At 42.8% G+C, this 21,769-nt stretch overlaps 1 protein-coding gene across 1 annotated transcript in view; it reads right to left on the reverse strand.

Moving 5' to 3' along the window:
* LDLRAD3 (low density lipoprotein receptor class A domain containing 3) overlaps nt 1–21,769 on the reverse strand; it is a 77,516-nt gene that overhangs the window by 36,888 nt on the left and 18,859 nt on the right. The window contains exons 3-4 of the mRNA XM_086463001.1: nt 16,660–16,785; nt 13,739–13,873 (exon numbers count right to left, since the gene is read on the reverse strand). Coding sequence (XP_086319127.1) covers nt 13,739–13,873; nt 16,660–16,785 — 261 coding nt within the window. The remainder of the gene's footprint in view (nt 1–13,738; nt 13,874–16,659; nt 16,786–21,769) is intronic.

Raw genomic sequence — 21,769 nt, forward strand, 5'->3', positions numbered from 1 at the left:
TGACAGCACACATGCGCCAAGAGGAGGAAATATAATAATTTCTGAGAAACAACTACAATATCCCCACCTAGTCTCTGAACTAATCGTACTAACTCATGAATATGCATGTTTTGATGTAATAAGCAGAGTTTTAGAATGTGACCCGGTGTGCAGGCTAGGAGAAGCGATCTCCCTTGCACCCAGCGCTGTAATAAACATACCTGCTTTATAACTCTCTGCGAGTTATAGAGTTTGTTTCCACGCTTCAGGAGGGAAGTGAAAGTAAATTCTGCTGCTCGACTCAGGGAGAAGTTTTGCTTGCATTAAGCTTTCTTCGGTGTTCCACTGTTTACCTCCTTTTTTTAAAAAAAAAAATGACTTTACATAAAAAGGGTGATCTTTTCAAATACACTTCAGAGCACAGAACCTACTAAAAGTTGACCTTACTTGTGCATCTAAACAGACAATTTGAGAAAAAATTCAGCACCACAGTTTTTCGCTTTCTTGTTGGGACACAGCCCTAGCATAGACAGAAACACATTCCTGCCTTCATGTGAAAAGGGCAGAGGTGCACATCACCCTCTTAATTTCCCTGGCACTCTCACTGCGTAGTAAAAGTAGAAGGGAAAAGGGCATGGAAAAGACAAGAGAGAAAAAGGAAAAAGCTAAAGAAGCCCCTTCTAACTACCAGGAAAAGAGACAGAATATGTTATGATTGCAATTCCAGAAGCAACTGCCATAGATTAATATGACAGTTTTAGAGAGGCAGCTCTGTAGCCCCTGGCAAGGAAGGAATTGAAAGAGTCTGATTTTTTTTCCCCTCCCCCCTCTCCTCAATCAGCTCCCACAACTGCAAAGCTCAGGGAAAAGCGTAGCAGAGAACCCCACCCTGCTGCAAACGATGAAGACTTGTGGTTGAAAAGCATCAAAAACCCAGGGGAAATTTTTTTTCTCTCCAAAGCACCATTCGTGGATCTCACAGCAGTGAGGAATGCTTCGAGACAACTGCTGGAAGCAGCCTGCACTCAACCCAGCTGCAAAGGCTTCCTCTCTCTCCTCCCCTTCAACAGAGGAGTGGGCATCTTTAACTACTGCGGTTCCTGCTCTGCACGCCAACCACGGCAGTGCCGCCTTTGCTGCCATATGCTCTGCATGGCAGGTGGCTGCCCAAACGGTTGCTCCTAGCTTACGCTCCAGAAGTGGACTACTAACCCAGTTCCTGTGGAAACTTCTTCCTCTAGCAGATGTTTAATGCAGTAACTTCTTCCAAGACCCCCCCCCCTTCCACTGCAAGGGTTTGGTTCTGCTGCAGCCAATGCACGCACTTCATGTCAAAAGCATCAGGAGACTGCTCCCACCTAGCAAACCACGTTAGCAGAGAAACTCATGACATACACTGTAAATCAAGGCCATAAAATATAAGCAGTACAAATCATGTGGTAATAGATGGAAAAGAAATTCCCGCTGCAACAGCTTTAGCACAACCGGAGCAGAAACTGACTCCTTTTCTCACCCAATTGTGACTTGCAGACACCATTAAACATGTAATATCAAATCTCTGCTGAAATTGTAATCAAGAAACACGCTTTTGCTATGAATACTGCAACTGGCAATGTTCCTGTAGAGAGCCACTGTCTGGCACTCGTATTGGAGAGATGTGGTCCATCTCAGATGGATAGAACAGAAAGCAATGTATACCCTGTCTTCTCAGGGAGGTGTATGATTGCTCCTGCATGTGGGTTTTGTTTGTAAAGTGGGTTTTTTTTGTACTAGTTTGTGTGCTTTAAGCCTAGACCAATTCTGCTTCTCCAGGGCAACTCTAAAATGTGCAAGCAATGACTGAGTAGGAAAGATTTACCTGAATAGGGCAACAAGACTTCGCAGTATTTTAACTGTGGGTAGTGGACTGAATTCTGAATATGGCTTAATGCATAGTTCCTCTTGGCTGACACCTCCAGAAAAGTCAAAAACAAGCACACAAAGAAAGAGCACAACACAAAAACTGAAGACAGAAAGAAACCAGAAAGCACAGAAACAAACAAGTGAGGAAAAGCCCCTGATGGCTTACAGGAAAAAAGACAATAAAAAAATGGGAGCAGCACAAATTTGACCTAATTTCTTTACAAATAAAAACTTAATAAAGTGCTTGAAGAGTTTTTCCAACAAGAGAAAGTAAAGAGCACAGTGAGGGTGAAACAATGAATGAAAGAGCACAAGAACAGTTCAGTATGTTTTTTCTACTCTATTTGCACCAGGCTTTCTGCAAAGACTGACCATATTATTGATGTACAGATAAGAAAGGCATAGACCAAAAGCATTCCTGTACCTTCCTGGGAAATTCATTACTCAAAGGTTAACTCATTTCAGTTTTTTTCCCATGTTGCTTGGTTTCCACCTCAGACAGGCCGTATAGCTTGCAAAGGCATCGTGCTGTGATCTCAATACACAAGCTCACAATACCACTTCTGCACATTTCCCCAAGCACCTCCAGCCAGTGCTCCTTCACATACTAAGTCTTGAATTACATCCAGCTTGGCCAGGAAGTACGCTCTGGATATTTTCTTGCAACTATCAGTCATGACTAGAATCTGACCTCATATGGCCGCCAACTAATCATCAACTCTCTGGAATTTATATATCAAGAGGTGGTGGAAAAGGCAGTCTGGAAAACAAGGGAGATACCAGCAGTGGCTTCTTTGCAGAAGAACCACTCAGTGATCCAATAGCATGGAAAGAGCATGAATTTGGCCTCAGGAATGCAAATCTCAGCAGCTGATTCATCACAAAACTGATTGTGCGTGCCTAAGAGCAGAAGGTTACCGCCGTCTCAGTCTTAATTATAAGAGTTGGCTCCCACACAATGGCAAATGACAAAACTATGATCCTTTCATAAACCAAAACTAACCAACCAAAAAAAATGAAGCAGGAGCATGGCTTAAGTCCCTACCTATGATCTCCACCCCCCATCTGCAAGCCAGGCTCTGTGTACTACCACGATGTCTCCTTTTTATCCCAGTAGCTGCTTCAGTCCTCTCACACCTGCTGCACCCACCCTCTGTCTGAGCCCATCTCTGAAGAACTCCTCTACGTAACCCATCACCAACATACCTCTTCGAATCCGGTCAGGCAAATTTGGCTTTAATAGCAAGCAAAAACAACAGAAAAAACTCAGCCTGGAATTTGTTAGCTTTTGAACAGAACATATGGTCGTCTTATCCCCCTTTTCCTGGATGATCACAGCCAACCAGTTATTATTACACAAGGATATAACTTCCCCCACAGCATTTCTTTCCTGAAGCCACATGCTTATTATTTTCTGATTCTAGAGCGTGAAAAAAAGAAAATTAAATTTGACAGCAAGTTAGTCTCTTACTGTAAGGACACTCTCTTTCCCACACATTATTTCTACAGCTATGGGTTCTTACAAGCATCACTGCCAAGTACCTTGCAGAGCTTCCATTTAATTGCACGTAATGATCCCTTTCCCTCAAGCCAAGTCCAAACCACCTCCTTGCAAACCAGTCAACAAAGCTCCAGCCACTACGGACTTCAAAGTTAACCGACGATAGGTTTTCTGAACTAAAACTTGAACTTTCTGAAACAAAACTCTCCGCTGTAGAACTTGTTCTGTATACAGTCAGTCCTAAGTCTTCTCCTGTCGAGAGTAAACCACGAGCACCACTTGCCATGGAAAGACCTGCCTCAAAAAGTCTAAAAGCTTTTTCCTGGACAGCCATCACTAAAGGAGGCTGGTACTTGCTAGCTATTCAACATGTAGGAGGCAAAGGGAAACGATGATCTAAGAGTAAAGAGCTGCATTGAACAAATGCAACAAGCTAGTGCGTAATTCCCACAGGCTTTAGTGCGGCGTAACACATTTCCTAACCTCTTAACAAAAACACCAGATCCTCAAAATGACTTCCGTTTAAGAACTAGCTGGTAATCACTGCATTTAGTGTGGTGCAATAATGCTGTTAGAATAAACAAAACCTTGAAAGGTTCTGCTTTGAAGCCTCAGAGGACATAATTCAGCACCAATGCCCAGGCTCCACAGTGACTGGCTGGTGTACTTCAGGTGACAGATAAATATTCAGAAGTGACCCATTATATTTATTACCTTCAAATGACTTTATAATCTTTCATCAGCCTTTCAAGAGTTAGAAGTTTGAAATTCTTAATCTGTAAAACAGAGATCAGGCACATGACAGCCGTTAACTGAGGATGTCAAGGTCACTTACCAGGGCAATTGCAGGAGCACCGGGCGGCTCTAGCTGCTGCCACCTCTCTGCTCAGAACACGTGAACAGGCACCTCCATCAGCCCAGCCCTCAGCCACGTTAGGGGAAACACTACTTAACTAACAGGGCACAGGTATGAACAGGACATCTGCACCCAATGCTTCCCATTCACCAGGTTGTCCCTCCCTTAACAGCCAATACCGACTTTGACACCTGAACCGAATGTGAGTAGGGATACTAAAAGCACTTTATGGCACTGCACCCTCCGCACTCCTCCCTCTGTTTGTTCTCCAGGTTTTACTGTTTGCATAACTCTATATTACAAATCAACACAAAATTAATTATTCAGCTTCTAATTCCCATTGCATGTTGATGTTTATGTAACTGAAAACCATATAATTGCTTTATGTTTTTAACATCCCTCATAAATATGGATTTTTAACAGAATCCTTTATAGCAAATTAGCACAGAGTATCTGGTAATGTGAGATGGAAGCATGGGTTAGTTTGGCAGGCACAGGGAACAGCACACAGACTAAAGACTGGCATGATGTCTCTCATCACTTCACAATTTTCAGCAGGCTGAAGAAAAGCTGCTGCAGTGCCCAGCTTTCCAAAGAAGCTTGATCGCACTCTGGGACCCAAGTTTTAACGCAAGAGCAGCAAAGGATGGAAAGCTAGAATTCAACAGCCTCACCCTTCACAGATTTCCAGATACTGAAATGCTTGGCTGAGAATGAATTTCAGCTTAAGCTAAAGCCTGTCAAGAAACTTTCTTTTTTGTAGTAATCCACTTGCTTATCGAGTTTCATTTGCTAGTTTTAGATCAGGTAGCATGAAATACCTTTCTCTGGAACCCTGGCTGGCACCTTGCTCAGGTTTTACAAATCACCCCAACACAATTTATGCTGCACAGTGAATACAGCACACTGGTATAGCAACTAAAGGGTGGCCTGCAATAAAGAAACACACACCATTTGCTCCATCTGCAGCAAAGTTAACGTTCCCACTGACCTGGCTGGGACCAGCAGTTGAAAGCAGCTGGCATGAAGGCATAGTGAGGTCTAGTAGACACACTTCGATGCTCAGTGTGCCAGCTGTGAGGTATTGCCCCCAAAATTCAGTTTTCCATACCCTTATTTCTCCTATAAGATGATATAAAAATCATATTTTCTGTAAGGCAGAGTAAAATTGGAGCTATGTCAGCACAGTGAAACGACTTTGAGAAAAAACAGAATTACTGTAAGCAAGGATTTCTCTAAATAACAGACACAAACTGCCCAGACCTATCGAGGTCCCACACACGCAGGGTGACCTACCTTTTTGAGAACAATCCTGCATTCCTAGCTGCTCCCCTTCCTACAAGTCAAGTGCATTGCACCAGTACAGTTTCCAGCAACAGAGACATCTGGCTGACCTGGAATCACTGCATTTATTCTTGTTGAATAGATGTCAGTAAAACTTTTCAACAGACGGTGGTAACCCTGCTCCAGGGGACTCTCTACACAGAAAACATGCTGCTTTAGCTCAATTACATAACTGATTATGTATTAAACTGCTACAACATCTGAATAGACACACTTTTACACCTGGTCACATTGGCTTTGCTTGCGGCTTTACATGTGAGTTAAAAACACACATATGAGCTTTGACAGAGCTCACATGTCAAATTATTCCCAGATATAACTGAAGTTGTGAAAAGATACAGCTTGTAACCGTGTGCAGAACTAGTTTCAGCTAGGGACAAGGTTGGAGCCTGACATTTTAGGAGCCAGATCTTCCAACTTTACTGCTGGCAGCTGCAGGGGGAACAAAAAAACCCCAAAAAACCAAAACCAAAAACCCAAACACAACAACAAAACCACACAACATCAAAATCAAAAACCTACCCCAAAGTCTGCTGGCATCCGTTTCTCCTGCTCACACAGGTCTGAGCAGCAAAATTAGTCTTCTGTTCAATTCCACTGCTGCACAAAAAGAATAGCCCAACTCCTAAAGAGCAAGAAAGGAAAACCGTTGTGCTCTCTGCGCAGGTCCCCACGCGAACTGCTGAATGCAGCAAGCTTCCTCAATAGCTCACCTTGGGAAATAATTTCTAACCAGTGGTTACAGACACGACAGTGCCAGACCAAGATTTACGAAGGCACTGAAGCAGAAATTTACCTCAGACTTTTTGCTGCCCTGGTTAATGCAGGAAAGTCTCAAAGCTAGATTTAGGCTGAAGCACTACCACTTAGCTAAGATTAACATTAATCATCAGGGTAAAGAACAAGGTTTGCCATTTGACTGAAGTGGCAGGGGTGACGGGCCAGAGCTGGCAGGAGAGCCATGCAGACCAGCTCCCAGCTGGGCTTGGAAGTAGAATCCCAGGTTGGGGCAGGCTGGTGTGATGAATGAGGGTTGGGACTAGAAACAGAAGAGCCAAGCTAGGTCCTGCTCTACTAGCAAGAGCTTCTCTTTAGTACTTAAGCTTTGTTGTGGCTCCTCCCTGACATGTCTATGCTACGACAACTACCATTTTCCAATAAACAGGTTGGCCCAGTACTGGAATTGTACTAACAAAAACTAAAGTTTCATTTTAAATAAAAATGCTGTAATCCTTTTCAACAACTGCAGAAAAAACACTCTGTCACCTTACCTGGAATTGTTTTACAGCAAGTCAAAGATTAACATCTGTGCCTTTTGTTTGGATTTCCTCCACTGACAGCAAAAAAGACCAGGGGCTGGCACCGCTGGTCCAGCAACAGGAGCCTTCTGCACAACTAAATGACACTGACGTCTATGAAAACTTAATGCAATTCAGCAGCCAGGACATGGCGTGACATGCCAATACATACACTGTATTTCAAATGCCTATATGCTGTTAAAAACTTGTGGAAAATATATTTGAAAAGAATTGATTTTTACTAATAAGAGCTCAAGAGAATTTAATTAGCCTCAAGAACAATGAGGAAAAAGAATGTCCTTTATTTTAAACTTGTCTTCCTCTAGCATGACATTTTATCACCTGTTTTTGAAGTTTTGAAGCACAGGTAGAGAAACAGGATATTCATGTCATCACCTTTTTCTGCAACTGTTAATTACGCGTAAGTGCCACAACGTGAAGGTAAAAAATATCTGGATGCAATTGTTAAGAGCTCATATTTCATTTCTGCACAGGTGAGAACAAAAGCATGCCATTTACAGTCTCAATTTCCAGTTCCCCTCATGAGCCACTGGCTGAAAGGCAAGTAGCTGATACGTGGTGACAGCCTGCATGTATTGGTTTTGTAACTAGCTTAAGAACTGCAATTTCAGCCCCCGCAACCAAATAAAAACCCCAAAAAACAAAGAACACATGGGATTACAGCAGGAGTCCAGTAAGGCACTGCCAAAAGAACGGCACTTGCATCATGGGGGTAAGCTATGCCCTGAGGGAAGGCTACCATCAGCATCCTGAAGTATAGATGTCTACAAAACAGGCATCATATGAGCTGGAGACACAGAGCTAGTTCCCCATCCTTACTATCTTCAAGTAAATGCTTTCAGAGAAAAGTGATTGTTGCTAGACCCTCTTTTTCTTTCACCCCCCCCCCCCCCCCGCTAGAGCTGCTGACAAACATGGCTAGCCCCCAGCGACACACCACCTTGTCTAAGGTTTAACTTGGGTCATAAAACTGATTTTTACACTAGCCAAGTCATCATTTGCTGCTAACTGCTTTGAGACTCAAGCCATCAAAGGTGGGCTGAACAGGGGATCAGGTGAAGAGGCTGATCTACAAACACCCTTTTAAGTAAGTTTGTTGTCCATTTGAAGACCTGAAGTTGTTGCTTATCTATCACCACATTATAGTTGTTCTTAACAGAATAGCTGCTCCCCAAACAGTGGCAGCCTAACGTATCGGCAATGAGTCTGTATTATTCTGCCAAAACGCTAGGCCAAAGTGCCTGTGGAAGCAGCATGCTGATCCACAAGATGACTCTTCCTCAGGTACATATGCCTGTTCTGCAACAAAGCCCTGGCATCTTCGCAACCTGCAGGAGCCGTGAGACACAGCAACTCATATCCACTTGCACCAGCTGCCTGGACCTCTCCCTCAGATCCCCACATCTATTTTACACTACCTTAACTGAAAAGCCTCCATACAAAGTGAAGTGAAGAATTCCCTTCAGTCCCACTCCAATGTTACCATGCTTCTGAATGAGCCTGGGACAGTCTACGACAACACCTGTGTTATCTGCTGTTCAAATGAAGCGATCAATAATCGATTTTACAAAAGACAGACTGGCCCAAGAGGCAGCAGGGACCGTGGAGTCCACATGCTGTTGAACTAAAGGCACAGATGAACTTAGAAGTCATCTGAATTATCAGTCCCAACTAATATGAACATCTGCCTACTGTAGCTCACCTCACCTTTTAGACTCCGTGCAGATGGATCAACTTTTTTCTTGACAAGAACCCTCTCAAATAAATAATCTCATGAGGAGAGAAAAAGGGAAAGCAGCAGCAGCCTGACCTTAACCAGGAAATGGAAGAACAGAAGGAATTCACAGCTGACAAGGACACTTCCCTCTAGCATATGTTATAAACTAGGGATATGAGAGCTAAATATGCTCAGGCAAAGCCTTCATTTAATAAAACATTCAGTAACATTTCATTCCTTAAGTTTCTCCTTCTGTTTAGTCTGCCTCTGAGTATTAAATTCCTGCTGTAGGCTGAATCTGGGCTAAGCTGATGCACAACAATTGCAAGCTGAGCTGCAGTTTACAGACTGAGTCAGTAATGAGTCAAAGAGAGACTCAATAAAAGGAATAGTACGCAGCCAGGATCAGACTACAAAGCTCTGGGATGTCTAAGTGATACCACAGCATCTGGGAATTTCAGAATTTCAGTTTGCCATGTGCAAAGGGCTGGTTACAAGCTCCACACAGAGTAGGATGTTCTGGGAGCTATTTGTGTTTCATAAATTAGGTTTTGTGGTATTTCATTGAAATTTAGAGTATGTCTATTCCACTTGGCTGTCAGTTCTAAAACACACTTGGCATTGCAACCCAATCGTGCAAACGCTAGCAAAGGGCCATTACAGCCAGTCCGTTTCCAACTTTGTTTCACCTATACCTAAATCCACAGAAATTATCATTTCAGAATTTATATTATCACTGAAAATTTAATTTTAGTAAGTCAGCCTTTTGAACTGTTTTCCACTTGTTTGACACAGGGTCAGATTTTTCATTTTTTAATAGGCTGCCAATTTTTATACAAGCAATTTATACATGCCATGGAAGAAAAGAACAGAGACTTCTGACAACTGTGTATACTTCTAAATCTGTTTTAGAATATTGTGGTATATCAAAATCTTACACAAAGTCAATGGAAAAACATGCAAAAAAATAAAAAAGGAGGTATCCACAATTGCAACACTGGACATCACCAAATACACTGTAGAAACATAGGGCAGGAGTCGACTTCAGGACACTTGGAAAACATTTGGTTTATAACTTGACCACAATAGCACTGTTTACTAACAACTGCAGAGCTAGAACTGCAGGAACACTACACTGAAGCCAAGAGCCTCTCTCTGCAGCACCAGCCAGAGTGAATATAGACTTGCAGCAATAAAACCCCCTTTCCTAGGCAACAGAATAAAGCTAACAAAGGCATTTAGCAGACTTAGAAGGAAAGAAAAGAAGGGCCACAAAAGGAAAAGGAGTTTGAATTAACATATCCAGTATGCTTGTGTTTGTGTAAAAGCTTTCTAGGCTGAAAGTACAAGATGGTGGAGAAACTACAGGAAGATACACTGTGAAGACACATTTAGATAAAAAGCAATTAAGAGACTAAAATACAGTATTAGAGCTGCACAAGTTTACATGGTTGTAGAAAAATACTAAGAAGGAGGAATTCCCTTCCAACTGAGTGGATGCCTGTAGCAGAGCAGGAATCCCCCCCAGCGACAGGCGCCCGAGGAGCACACCCAGTCGCTGCTGTGAACGAATGACACTGTCAGCCTATTTGAGGCATAGGGAAGGATCTTAAAGTAATAAGAGCAAAAAGTGTATGCGGGAGAAGAACTTCCCCGGATTAAGATCCATTAAGCACAGAACAGGAGCAGAAACTTCCAACCGCTGCAAGCGCTGTTAAAAGTGGAACGGCGCCCTAGAAAGAGCAATTCACATACGCAATTCATGTGGATGTATCCTCCACCCAGTCCCAAAACTCAGGCACATACTTTGATGAACACACCACATTCCAGCCTAGGGGAAACATCTGGCCATGCTACTTCAATGCTGGAAATCAGAGATGACCCAACTACAGCTGGGGTGGGATTAAAGGAACAGCTCTGAAGTTTATCGTGGCAGCTACAAAAGCTACAAGTAATCACTGTCGGGAATTAGAGCAGAATTATTTGACTTGCTGCTAAATTGTCATGATTTAAGTTTTTAAACTGACTCTTTCCCCATGACATAAAACCCTTTGTAAGACGTGCAACACTCAGTTCCAAGTGATAAGGAGAAAGAAGGGTGGGACCTTGTTCTCAAAAATTTGACTGTCCTCCATTTTCACAACTAAATACTGGGGCCTCTATCTCCCTCCCCTCAAATGAATACACCCCTACTTATGACTAATTTTAATTTTTATAAACCCACGGCTTCAGGCTCGTCTCAAATTGCAGCATGCTAGCCAAGCTACTCTTCATCAAGGATGGCACATTTTGAAGTGGTCCATGCCAAATCCAGGCCAACACGTTTCAGCAGGGGGCCACGATCCTGTTTCCCTGGCGTGCAGAGTGACCCTTCCTGACTGAAAAGGATCTTTATGGACAGAGGAGTATCAGACACAAACCAAACCATTCTGCTACTGGAGCTTTCCAGGAATGACAGCATGATAAAGGAGGCCTTTGAAGTTCATGGAGGAGTAGAAAGAGGTGTTAATTTAAAAAGTTTGTCAGTATACCCAAGAGCAGAAGGAGAGTAAAGCATCAATTAATTACTCACACTTCTATTCCACATGTTATCATAGTATCTCAAAACAGTTTGCAAACATTGATTAAGTCTCATGACATACCCCTGAAGCAGACAAGCACGGATGAAGCTCTACTCCTACCAGCCAGGATGTCACGCTGCAAACATTTTGTTTAGCTGATCCATGCCTCCTCTTCCCCATCTGTTAAATGGCAGTAACAATGCTACCATACAGTGCTTCAGAAGCTCAGCCATTTCTAAATCAACACATTTTTAGACAGAAAAATGGCACACAAGGGCAATCTCCTATGTTAGACTACACTCGATTACACTGAACTAAAGCTACCACAATTGACATGTAACATAGTGGGAAGAAAACCCTCTATCTGGATTTTATAGCACCCTACAGATTTGCTTTGCTCTGTCCCTAAGAACCCAGAACACTTGAGATCTAGTTAATGACCAGGATTCTTGGGTCCTGTGTTAACATGGAACTCACTGTAATTACAGTAATTAGATCTGCTGTGGAAAGAATGGTGAGAAATGAGACTGTCCACAGTAGCCTATAATTCTCAATTAACATAAAGTAGTTGGTGTGTTTGGAAGCCAGGACAGACCTACGCACATAGCTGCAAAACTTCAGAGGGAATTGTCATTTACATTCAGATGGGAAGTTGAGCACACTATAGTGTTTAATCCTCGCTTTGGAAGACAGGTACATGAGCATCGTCCACTTACAAGCGGTGAAATGGCAATTCAGGGAGGCTCTGAGCTGCCAAAGGTCAATCACACACACTCCCCACAACCAACATTTCACTTTGGGAACTCCCCATTCCCAACACTGTACTTGTCTCTTTTTTATGATAAAAGAAGTCCACAAACCAATGCTGCTTGTCCTAGTGAGAAAGAGTCTCTTCTTCCTCGTTCGAGGGTCTTTCCATGGATAGAATCAGATGGAATTACTTTGCTTAACCCTCTTAGTGATCTGACTTTTCCAGAAGGACCAAAGATAAAGACAAAGGTAATGGCTTCATGAAATACAGCTCTTTTCTTCTCCTGAGCCTGACAGTCACTTCCAAAAGCAGATTTATGACAACAAACAACTTGGAGGCAATCCAGCCAATTAATCTGCAGAGGAAGCAGCCATCCCAACCTTGGAAAAGAACACTGCTGCTTTAAGCTTCACAAGCCAAAAAAAAAAAAAGAAACACAACAAGAAACCTTACCACCCACAATAATCTTATTAGGCTGCCTTAGGCCTGTAGTGAAAAACAATTCAGCCCTCAGTGCGGGGGCAGCAGCAAGATACACGTGCTAGTCCCTCACCAGCCCCTTCCTCCCCCCAGGCAGAGGGTAGGGGCAGGCCAGCCCCCCTAGCCAAAGCTCTGATCTGAGCAGAGCTGTGCTCCAGGCTGCAATGTAGCCCAGCAAGCAGGCGAGTTCCCAGGATGACCCTTCATACAGGGCCAAAGAGAAGCACTCATAGGATAGGCAGAGGAACGGCACAGAAGAGATTGTCACATACCATCACTATAAACCCTGTTTTGTTGGCATTGCTGTTGCACGTTTTCCCTCTTCCCCTGTGAGCTGTCAAGAATATTTATCACCGTGTTCAGCTCAGTACTATTTTCTCTTCCACAAAGGACTAAATCATCAGTGCAGCTAGATATTAAAGTTATTCTCCTTCAATTTCCCTAATTTCTTCTTCCTTCATAGCCTGCTTTATCTTTCTTCATGTGTCCTGCTTTCCACAGGCACAAGCACATGGCATCTCCCCTGCAAATATCCACCATCTGCCTTATTTTGCCTACTCTGATCTCTTGGTAGTAACTCAGACATCAAAATGTTTAGCAGCTGATACCCGATATACACCATTTGTAAACCTCAAGTCATTCATATATACTTCACGTTTTATAAAATACTATGGCATTAAGTTACAGAAAACAAAACTGAGGGGCACTAGATGTAGACTTGTAGCACAAATTAAAAAGAAAAAAGTCAGAGATTGTGTTTTGAGATTCTCACAAGACTCAATTCACAACAATTTTCAGACAAAAATTTTCTTCTGTCCTCATCCTTTTCTCTAAACACAGAAACAAGGAAGGGTAGAAATAAATTCTTCCACTGTAGGCTTGTCCTGCAATGAAACATGCCTTTCAGAAAACAACTGAGCAATGAGCATCTAAAGCTTTATGCCTACACAGATCTACTCATCTAGTAAACACTTCAAATTGAAGTTTTACTATTGATCCCTCTGGGTCCAATCCATCTCTCACAGAAGTCACTAAATGGATTCCCGGCAACTTCAGTGAGCACTAGGATCACAGATTACAAGCATTTCCTGCAAAAGCACATTTTCACTAATCTGTAAAAGATACCAGTCTTCTGAGCACCGAGAACGAAACGTATGCATGCACACACACGCACCCTCTACACATCCCACTCTCATCTGTAGAATTAGGAAACCACAGCTCTAGCCAGCACAGAGCAAGCCAACCGAATCATATTTTCTGCTGAGCCTGTTCCACGTTAATTTGAGTTGGTATAATACTGAAGAAGAGAATAAACCCCCTGTGCCTACCTTGAGGGTTTTCGCAGCTTTCTTCATCACTGTTGTCTTGGCAGTTATTTTGACTGTCGCACACAAAGCTTTTGTCAATGCAAAGACCATTTTTACAGTGGAATCGGGCAGTAGAGCAAAGCAAGGGATTTGCTGCTGTGGAAAGAGAAAGTAAGATCTTTCATTAGAAATTCTCCTACTCAGACAGTGAAATAGCCATTAAGCAATCAACGACAACAGGTCACAACTCAACAGTTGGTCAATTCGCTGAATATGTGGCAGTAATTTGGCAATCAAACCAACCTTGTCTCTCTAATCTCTAATTCATGCAAGATTCATTACGATTAGCAGAGATTTAGTCCACCCACAGTTGCGATAAGCCTTCTGTTCACTTCCATGAGCCCCTACTACACTTGCTGCTTGGCGCTCAGTATTTGCTCACACTGCAGACATATGGAGGGGAGCACTGCCTACCGTAAACACTGCCTGTTGCTTCCCATTACACCAAACTCAGTTTGGCTCAAGTTTCATATTATAACTGGCTGAGAACTGCCAGGCAGTGTTTTATTTACCTCTGTTTCTATTTCCACCTTCCTCGTTCTCACTATTTTGAATCAATACGATGGCAATAATGACGTTTCTCAACTCCTTCGTGTTTGAATTTCAACTCCTTTTTTAAGGCCAGTGTGCACATTACAGTAGCACCCACAAAATCTTTCACGTAAGGCCCAGTGTTGCACACAGAGTGAAAACAGTATTTCAGCAGGCTTATTTAGGTAGAGCAGTCTTCTCACGCCAAACCCAGCAGTCAATATGCTGTAAGATGCTATGTCTAGTTTCACTTAAGGCTCCAAGCAGTGCAGTTTTCACCGCTTCTCCTAGCAGATTACATCACAGCTTCAATGCATCTCACTGTCAAGGGGGTTTCCTTGATATTCATCTTCGTTTTCTCTTTTTTAATTTCATCCCTCTAAGCTACGGCCCAGCACACATAACCACATAATCCCTCCTTGAACAGTGTTTGCAGTCCTCATATACAGCATATATAGCCTTATCTTCCAACACAGTCATCATTTAGCTGAGATACACATAATTTAGCAGTTTTTAATATCTCCTCATAAATCAATCTCTCTGTCCCTTAATCATTTTTGGCACTCTTCTCTGAACTCCCGCCAGTTTTTGGTAATGAGGTGACTGAAAGGGAATGCAACTTTCCAACTGAAAACCTTAAAAAAAAGCTGTTTAGATGACTTGTCTGCTTCAAAGTGCTTCTCTGCCACAGTAAGAAAGGGGATTACAGTTCCCAAATACTGCCTCCCTGTTTTTATTCTTTAAGGTAAGAGCTGCCTTTAAAGAGTCCTAAAAAAACAAAACAAAACAAAAAAACCCCATAAACCTTTAGTGTCTGCCATGCATATAACCTGTCGTATAACTCCCAACACTCCCAATTCTTTTAGCTCCCCAAAAGCACATTTACCACAAACCTGCTAAATCTCCTTTGGTCTGATACTGCTGCACACTTGCACAGCGGGTTGATATTCCAGGTCACTCTAGGGCCTACAGTGATGTTCCTCTACATACGCAAAACAGTGACTAGACACCCAGATATGCTAGAAAATAGCAAGTGCGTGCTTAAAGGGCACAGAGAAACAAGGAGATCAGCAGCACGTTATCATCATCTGTAAGGTCCTGTTGGAGCTACATGCTACAAGCTCATGGGAAATTATGTCATTCATTACCAACCCCATGAGCTGGGGCATTTTCCATGGAGACCTGCCACTTGTCAGTCCACCACCTCAAGGATATTCAAAGCACTTCTGTCAAAGTTTCTTTATAGTCTGCTTGTTTAAGCATAGCCCAGTTATTTCCTTAGCCTTCAATCCTCTCTCTCCAGCTTCACTTGCTCCACAGAGGTGCTATCTCCCTGCCGCAGTCCTCCCATGGCCCAAACCAGACTCTGTAGGCCAACAGACAGCACTTAAAGAGATGTTCCTGCTGGGGAGGACACAAACAAGAAAGGAAAGTCCTCCAAGAAGCAGAGAGTGATAGATCACTGTAAAGATCACCCCTTTTGTTATCTATGAAAGCTGGTGACTGTTGTCCTCCTCCTGACCTTTAAATGCCATTAAAAGGAAAAACTCAGCATGTGTCAACAAGAGAACGAGCACCTATTGCTGCAAGCTTCTGCCTACAGACCCCTGCTTTTACGCGCTCCTGGTAACAGCAACAGAGCTGCGGGCTTGAGCATAGCTTTCCTTACTGCTAGGATATATCCCTGCTACTCTCACAGATACAAATGGACCTGTGTGGCCACACGCCAAGGGTCTTGCCCAAGTCAAGTGGCACTTCAGGCGATTTTTTGCTGCAACTTCCCTGCAGGCTGCTGAATAGCAGCTCACGCTAGTGCACCGGCAGGTATGTCTGAGTTCAACAACCTCCTTCTGCTTCCCAGAACCTGTTTCACTAAATAACCCTTTATTTGCTTTTTTGTTGTTTGAGAACATGTATAAACAGAGAAACCTAAGTGTGCTGATGAACATGTAAGTCATATGCTTCAGTAAAAGGAAACAGGCAAATAAAAATTAAAACAATTTTAAGTCATATTTAAGATTTGCCCAATTTGAGTTACATTTGAGCACAGAGAACCTGTTCAAAGCAAACAGGCAGCTTACATCTCACTTCCAAGTTACAAAACTGAAGCATCATACAGGCATTATGCACAGAATAAGACTGAGCTGGACCTTAACAAACAAAAAAAACAAACAAACAAAAAAAAAGAGATTGTCACTTACAAAGTGAAAAGCACAAGGATCATCTGGATTGTAAATGACAGGGAGAACATTTGACTCGGAAACTAAAGGGTACCAAGTGCTTCCTTTATAAGTAGTATTAATCAGCTGGAAGAAAGCAGCACCCTCCCTCGCAAGCAGACCCACACTTACTGCAGTTTTCCTCATCACTGCCATCAGGACAGTCCTCAAAGCCGTTGCACCGGAAGCGGCCGATGATGCAGTGGATCCCACTCGCGCAGGGGAAAAATGTGGCACCACACTTGGATTTGGCTTTTGCTGGGAGAAGATACAGACAGAAGAGGACAAAGATGAGGGAAACTATTTACAAATGTTAGAGGCACTTCCATAGCAGCAGAGGTTGGGTAAGTCCAGGCAGCGCTGGTGGCACCGATGTTAGGTGCCTTCCAAGCTCCCTATGACGTGCTTTAAGTTTTCTGTGAGATTTCACTTGCTTGGGCTGAATTGGTTCCAATTTGTACAATTTCCAGACTGACTGAAACATTGCAACTGAAGTCAAATGACCTCTCACAACAAGTTTAAATTGTGCAATGCTTTGGAGAAGAAGTTGGTCAATTTGACAAGCAGTTACTCCTAACTGTCCCTTAAAGACCCACGTGAATTTGACCAACCTAGCAGCAGTGGAGGAAAAATATTAAAAAAGAGGGTCATAATTCACAGAAGACAAGAGCAACTATCTCCTCTTTTCATGGAAGTCTGTTGCAAATATCACTGCCTCAGGAGACACATCTAAGTAGGTCCTCCGGCAGCAGACAACAACCCTCAGAGGCAAAAGTCTACCTGGACTAGTCACAGGCCCCCTGCAACCTGCAGCTATATGTCGCACCAAGTCCACAAACTAAATAGCAGCAAAAGTCTAGATTTTGTACACCAGCAAGCTTCTCTTGTTTGCTCAGAGAAGCCAAACAGTGAACAGCCCAAGGTAGGCAGAGATAATGAACATGGCAGAAAGTTCAGAGAATTTGAGATCCAGAGGCAAACTTGGGCAGAGACAAACTTGTACAAAGAGTCACGAAACGTTTGGAGAAGGAAAGGAGGAATGCAGAGATACAAAGCAAGTTAGTGTCTTTGTGAGAATAAGAAACACAAGAGACCTTCATTAGAGTATTTTTCAGGCTGCAAAAATCAAACTCAAAAAAGAAAATGCTATAATTAACACTGCCTTTATTCAGCATGATTTATATAACATTGGTTGCAAAAGGAACATGAATTACATGGATTTTATCTCTTGCCATACTTCTCTCCATCATCTATTATACAGTTCTTCAGGACAGAAACTACATCTATCTCATAGTACCAGCACAGCTATTCATGTAACACTAAATACTAACAACAGCGCCAAATTGTGTTTAACAAATGATTACAAAAATATCATTATGATCTTAAGTACTTCACATTTTTTACTTCACTGCACAGCAGCTCTTCACAGCAAGAAGAGAACACTGCCCTCAGCTAGAGTGAAGCAGATGCTTCCACCATAATGCTCAAGGCAAGTACCAGTTAAATCCTGTGCTATCACCAGCCTAGAACAAAGCAACTCCCAAAGTAAAAAGAAAAAAAAAATAACAAGACGTGGTTAGGGGTTTTTTCCTCCCTTTCGCTTTTTCAAATTAGCACGTAACATGATGGAGCACATCACAGGATGCTGAACTATTCAACAAGTCCACTCTAAAGCAAAGCCAGTCACTGCAGGAAGAGGATGCTGGTAGCTGCAGGAATGAGTGCATGGTGCAATGCAAACACTGGGTAATACGATGCACAGACCATCGATAGGAGAACACCACAAAAGCAGTCAGTGGCATAACTTGCAGGCCTTTTGAGTAAATGTTTTCTACTCCTACACCAAACCTACAAGTTGTGTTTACAGTTCCCAGGTTCTGAGATGTAACAGACCTGGAGATCATAGCCACAGGCAATCTTTTTATGTAGCCATATGGCACTTCAGTATGCCAACCTGCACTGTTTTGTAAGGTCAGGACAAGGTCAGGGACAACTGAAGCACAGACATAAAAAGAAAAAAAAGTATCTCTAACAGGGACAAACAGCTTCAGCACTAATTTGGAAAAAATCCTCTCTTCCGGGGTTAAAAAGCTAAGTGCAGCTGTAGCAAAGCCTTCTTCCATCACTCAGCAGAGCGCATACAAACTGTTTTAAACCACAGCTACAGCAACTCTCACTTGATTTAGTGCCCTCCAAAAGCAAATTCCTCTCTTACATGTTTTTCTTTATTATACCAGTAGTTTTCAGTTAGAATTATGAAGTGTAAAAATAGGGCGTATCACTGAATTTCACATATTCAGCTACCACTTTTTCTGAAGAGTATCCAAGGTCCACTTGAGAGGAAAAAAAAAAAAAGTGAAACATTACTCTGTAGAAAAGCAGGTGATAAATTACTCTGAAGTAGCTGCCACGCTTAACACCACCAGCAATGGAAAACCCTTAGCCAGGACATCCGAGCCCCTGCAATTCTTCACACGACTTCAAAGAGCAACTTCTGCATTAGTTTTGAGGCAGACTGATCTCAGCTAAATAATTCAGTAATCTTAAGGTTTGAGGCAGTACCATACCCCTCGGTGTTAAACAGAAGCAGCAAACTAAACACCTCAGCACCAGATTCCCAGCCCGTCACCAAAGCAAGCTGTCCGTATCAGCATTTGACCGACACTTCGCACACTAACCAGCCAGCCAAGCTGCTGGTAACAACACACCTATGTGAAGAGGTGCCCAATGCTTCACATGCTATGTTTTTGTTGTTGCTTTTCTTTTCCTAAAAGCTAACGCCTTTTCGAAACCACGCAGTACATTTACATTCCCCAGACCAAGTGACTGCCTCTGGGCAGCTTCGTGAGAGATGTATTTTGCACCAGAACAGTTCCAAGAAGAGAAGAGGGAGAAGGAATAAGAAAAGGGAGAAGCAACTGAGGTTCTGCCCCTGTTAACATTTACTGTGTGTCACTTCTTCAAGCAGGTTTACTTCAGTCATTTGGGGTCTGAACTTGGAGGCTATCAACTTTCTGGCAAATCATATTCAGAGATGCCCTTTGCCATCTCTGAAAATCCTGCCAAATTAAGCCTTCAAGCTTACTTACTTCTAAAATTTCTAATACAGAACACCTCTTACTCTTCCAGCCTTATCCTTCCAGACAGACTTCAGACTAAGAATCATCAAAACCTGAGCCTCTGGCCCCTGGAGAGCAGAGGTCGTGTACCTGCACCTTCCCGACCAGAGCCACGAGCAGTGGTGGATACTGCAGGAGCTCCATTTCAGGTACAACAGACACACGTTGCAGCAACCTCAGCTGTCCTGGCCCTAAGGCAAGAAGGCCCAGAGCCCATCTGGGGCTTTAGCTTGAGCTACAGCAGTAAAGCCATAAGCAATACTTAATGTTTGACCACATCTGGAGGAAAAAGGTGCTGGAATGACCAGGAATGAAGTTGAATTTCTGGAAAATGCACTCTGCCTTCTGTCCAAAGTGTCCTGATACCCCATCAAAAAGAGGGAGAAACCATTCAGGACAATGGTTTAAGAAGTATTACTTAGATAGCTATGCGATGTTTAGTTCAGCATTTTCTCCCCAGACCTTCTCCTATCTCCTCCTCCTCCTGAAACAGCAGCCAGAGAACAAGAAAATTCTGTTTTAGAATAACTGTTTTCCAAAAGAGCACGTACTACTAACCACAGATCAAAACCAAACAAGAAAGTAAACACCTTCAAATTACCTCTAGGTTTCCCTTTTACATAGTCCACTGATTTATTTTTTTTTTTTAACTCAAGGGAAGGAAAACACAACAAAACCTGAATGCAATTCTCCATATTTGCCATGTTATATACACAAACCCATCCCAGTTCAAACTGACATTGGCATCAGAGAACATAAAAGAGCATTTCAAACGCTACAGTGATTCACTAGCCATGCAGCTGGCTGCTTAGTAGACACAAGCCTCACTCCCAGTTTTCCAGGTTCCAGTTCCAGACACAAAATGCATCTCTATACACTGTGCATAAATGCAGGAAAAATGAGAAACCAGTAATGGCTTAGTCCAAGCCACACTCCCTGGCTCTGTAGAACTCCACTGTGGAATTTCTGCTTTATTTTCAATTTGACATTCTTCTTGTCCTCTGGCACAGTTTTTCCGAGGTTTTCAAGCAGGTGTTATTTGGTCACTGCTCAAAGTCCCTATGGAAAGCACAATTTCTTCCTCAGCAGAAACGCATCTTCCCGTTGTGCATCGATCTCTCGAGATACTCTTAACATGAAGGGGCTGTCCATTTTCTTCAGGTCTTTGGCACCCTAACAAGTAACAGATACCTACAACAGGATCATGACTTCCTGTAGCAGATTCAAGTCATGTGCTGCACTATTCACAGCACTCCTCTGCAACTTCTACTCCCATTACATGACTTACAAAAAAGGTTTTCTTCTCCTTTGCTCATCACTGTGCCTTCTACTGCACAGGTCTCAAGTCTGCAGGCAGACCTGTACGTGAAAAGCTTTACGTTTATTTAACAGCAGCTACCTATTTGGCTCCTTCAGTAACTTCAGCCTTGATAATGCTTTCAAGGACAGCATTATCTTCGCAATCTATATATCCTTCTGTTATGCTTGGCTGAAACGGGCTCAGGATAATCAAACGTTACCGGGATATCAGGAAATTACAAGAGAGAAGTAAAAGAGGACACAGCCATGTGTGGATCATCTGACCTTATTCACTGGTGCTATAACCAGCTAAGGCAAAGGGAAGGGAGAAGTTGGCTGTTTTTAAAGGAACTGTCAAGTCCTCCTGAGCCCAGGTCTCCAGAACCTAAGAAACTGAGACACCCCATGCTGGAGAGGAAGGGGTAAGGACTGACGGACACGCCTGAAACAGTGAGAAATCACACAGCAACTTACAAAACTGTGTCTAAAGAAAGGCAGCTCAACCAGCAGATCCAGTCTGGATCCAATTGCAGAGATATAGCAAGTAAAAAACCACCTCAAATAAACTGACATTCAAGCAATTTGTGAACCTATGGCAGAAAAGGATCAATTTGCTCCAGTTCCACTCTCCACCCTGTTACCCAGCTATAGCAGAAGCAATCCAGGACTGAAACATTAACATGAATCTGTATTTACACTACCCAAAAGGGAATTGCCATTATACTCAGAAAGAGGTGTCAGTGAACCACTATGCACTTGGAGGAGCCTCCTCTGACTCCACTAGCCATGGGACGAAATTGCTCTTCACGAAAATATTAGTCTCG

Source organism: Leptosomus discolor, chromosome 3 (assembly GCF_034619465.1).
Source record: "Leptosomus discolor isolate bLepDis1 chromosome 3, bLepDis1.hap2, whole genome shotgun sequence".
In the NCBI taxonomy this organism is placed as follows: Eukaryota; Metazoa; Chordata; class Aves; order Leptosomiformes; family Leptosomidae; genus Leptosomus; species Leptosomus discolor.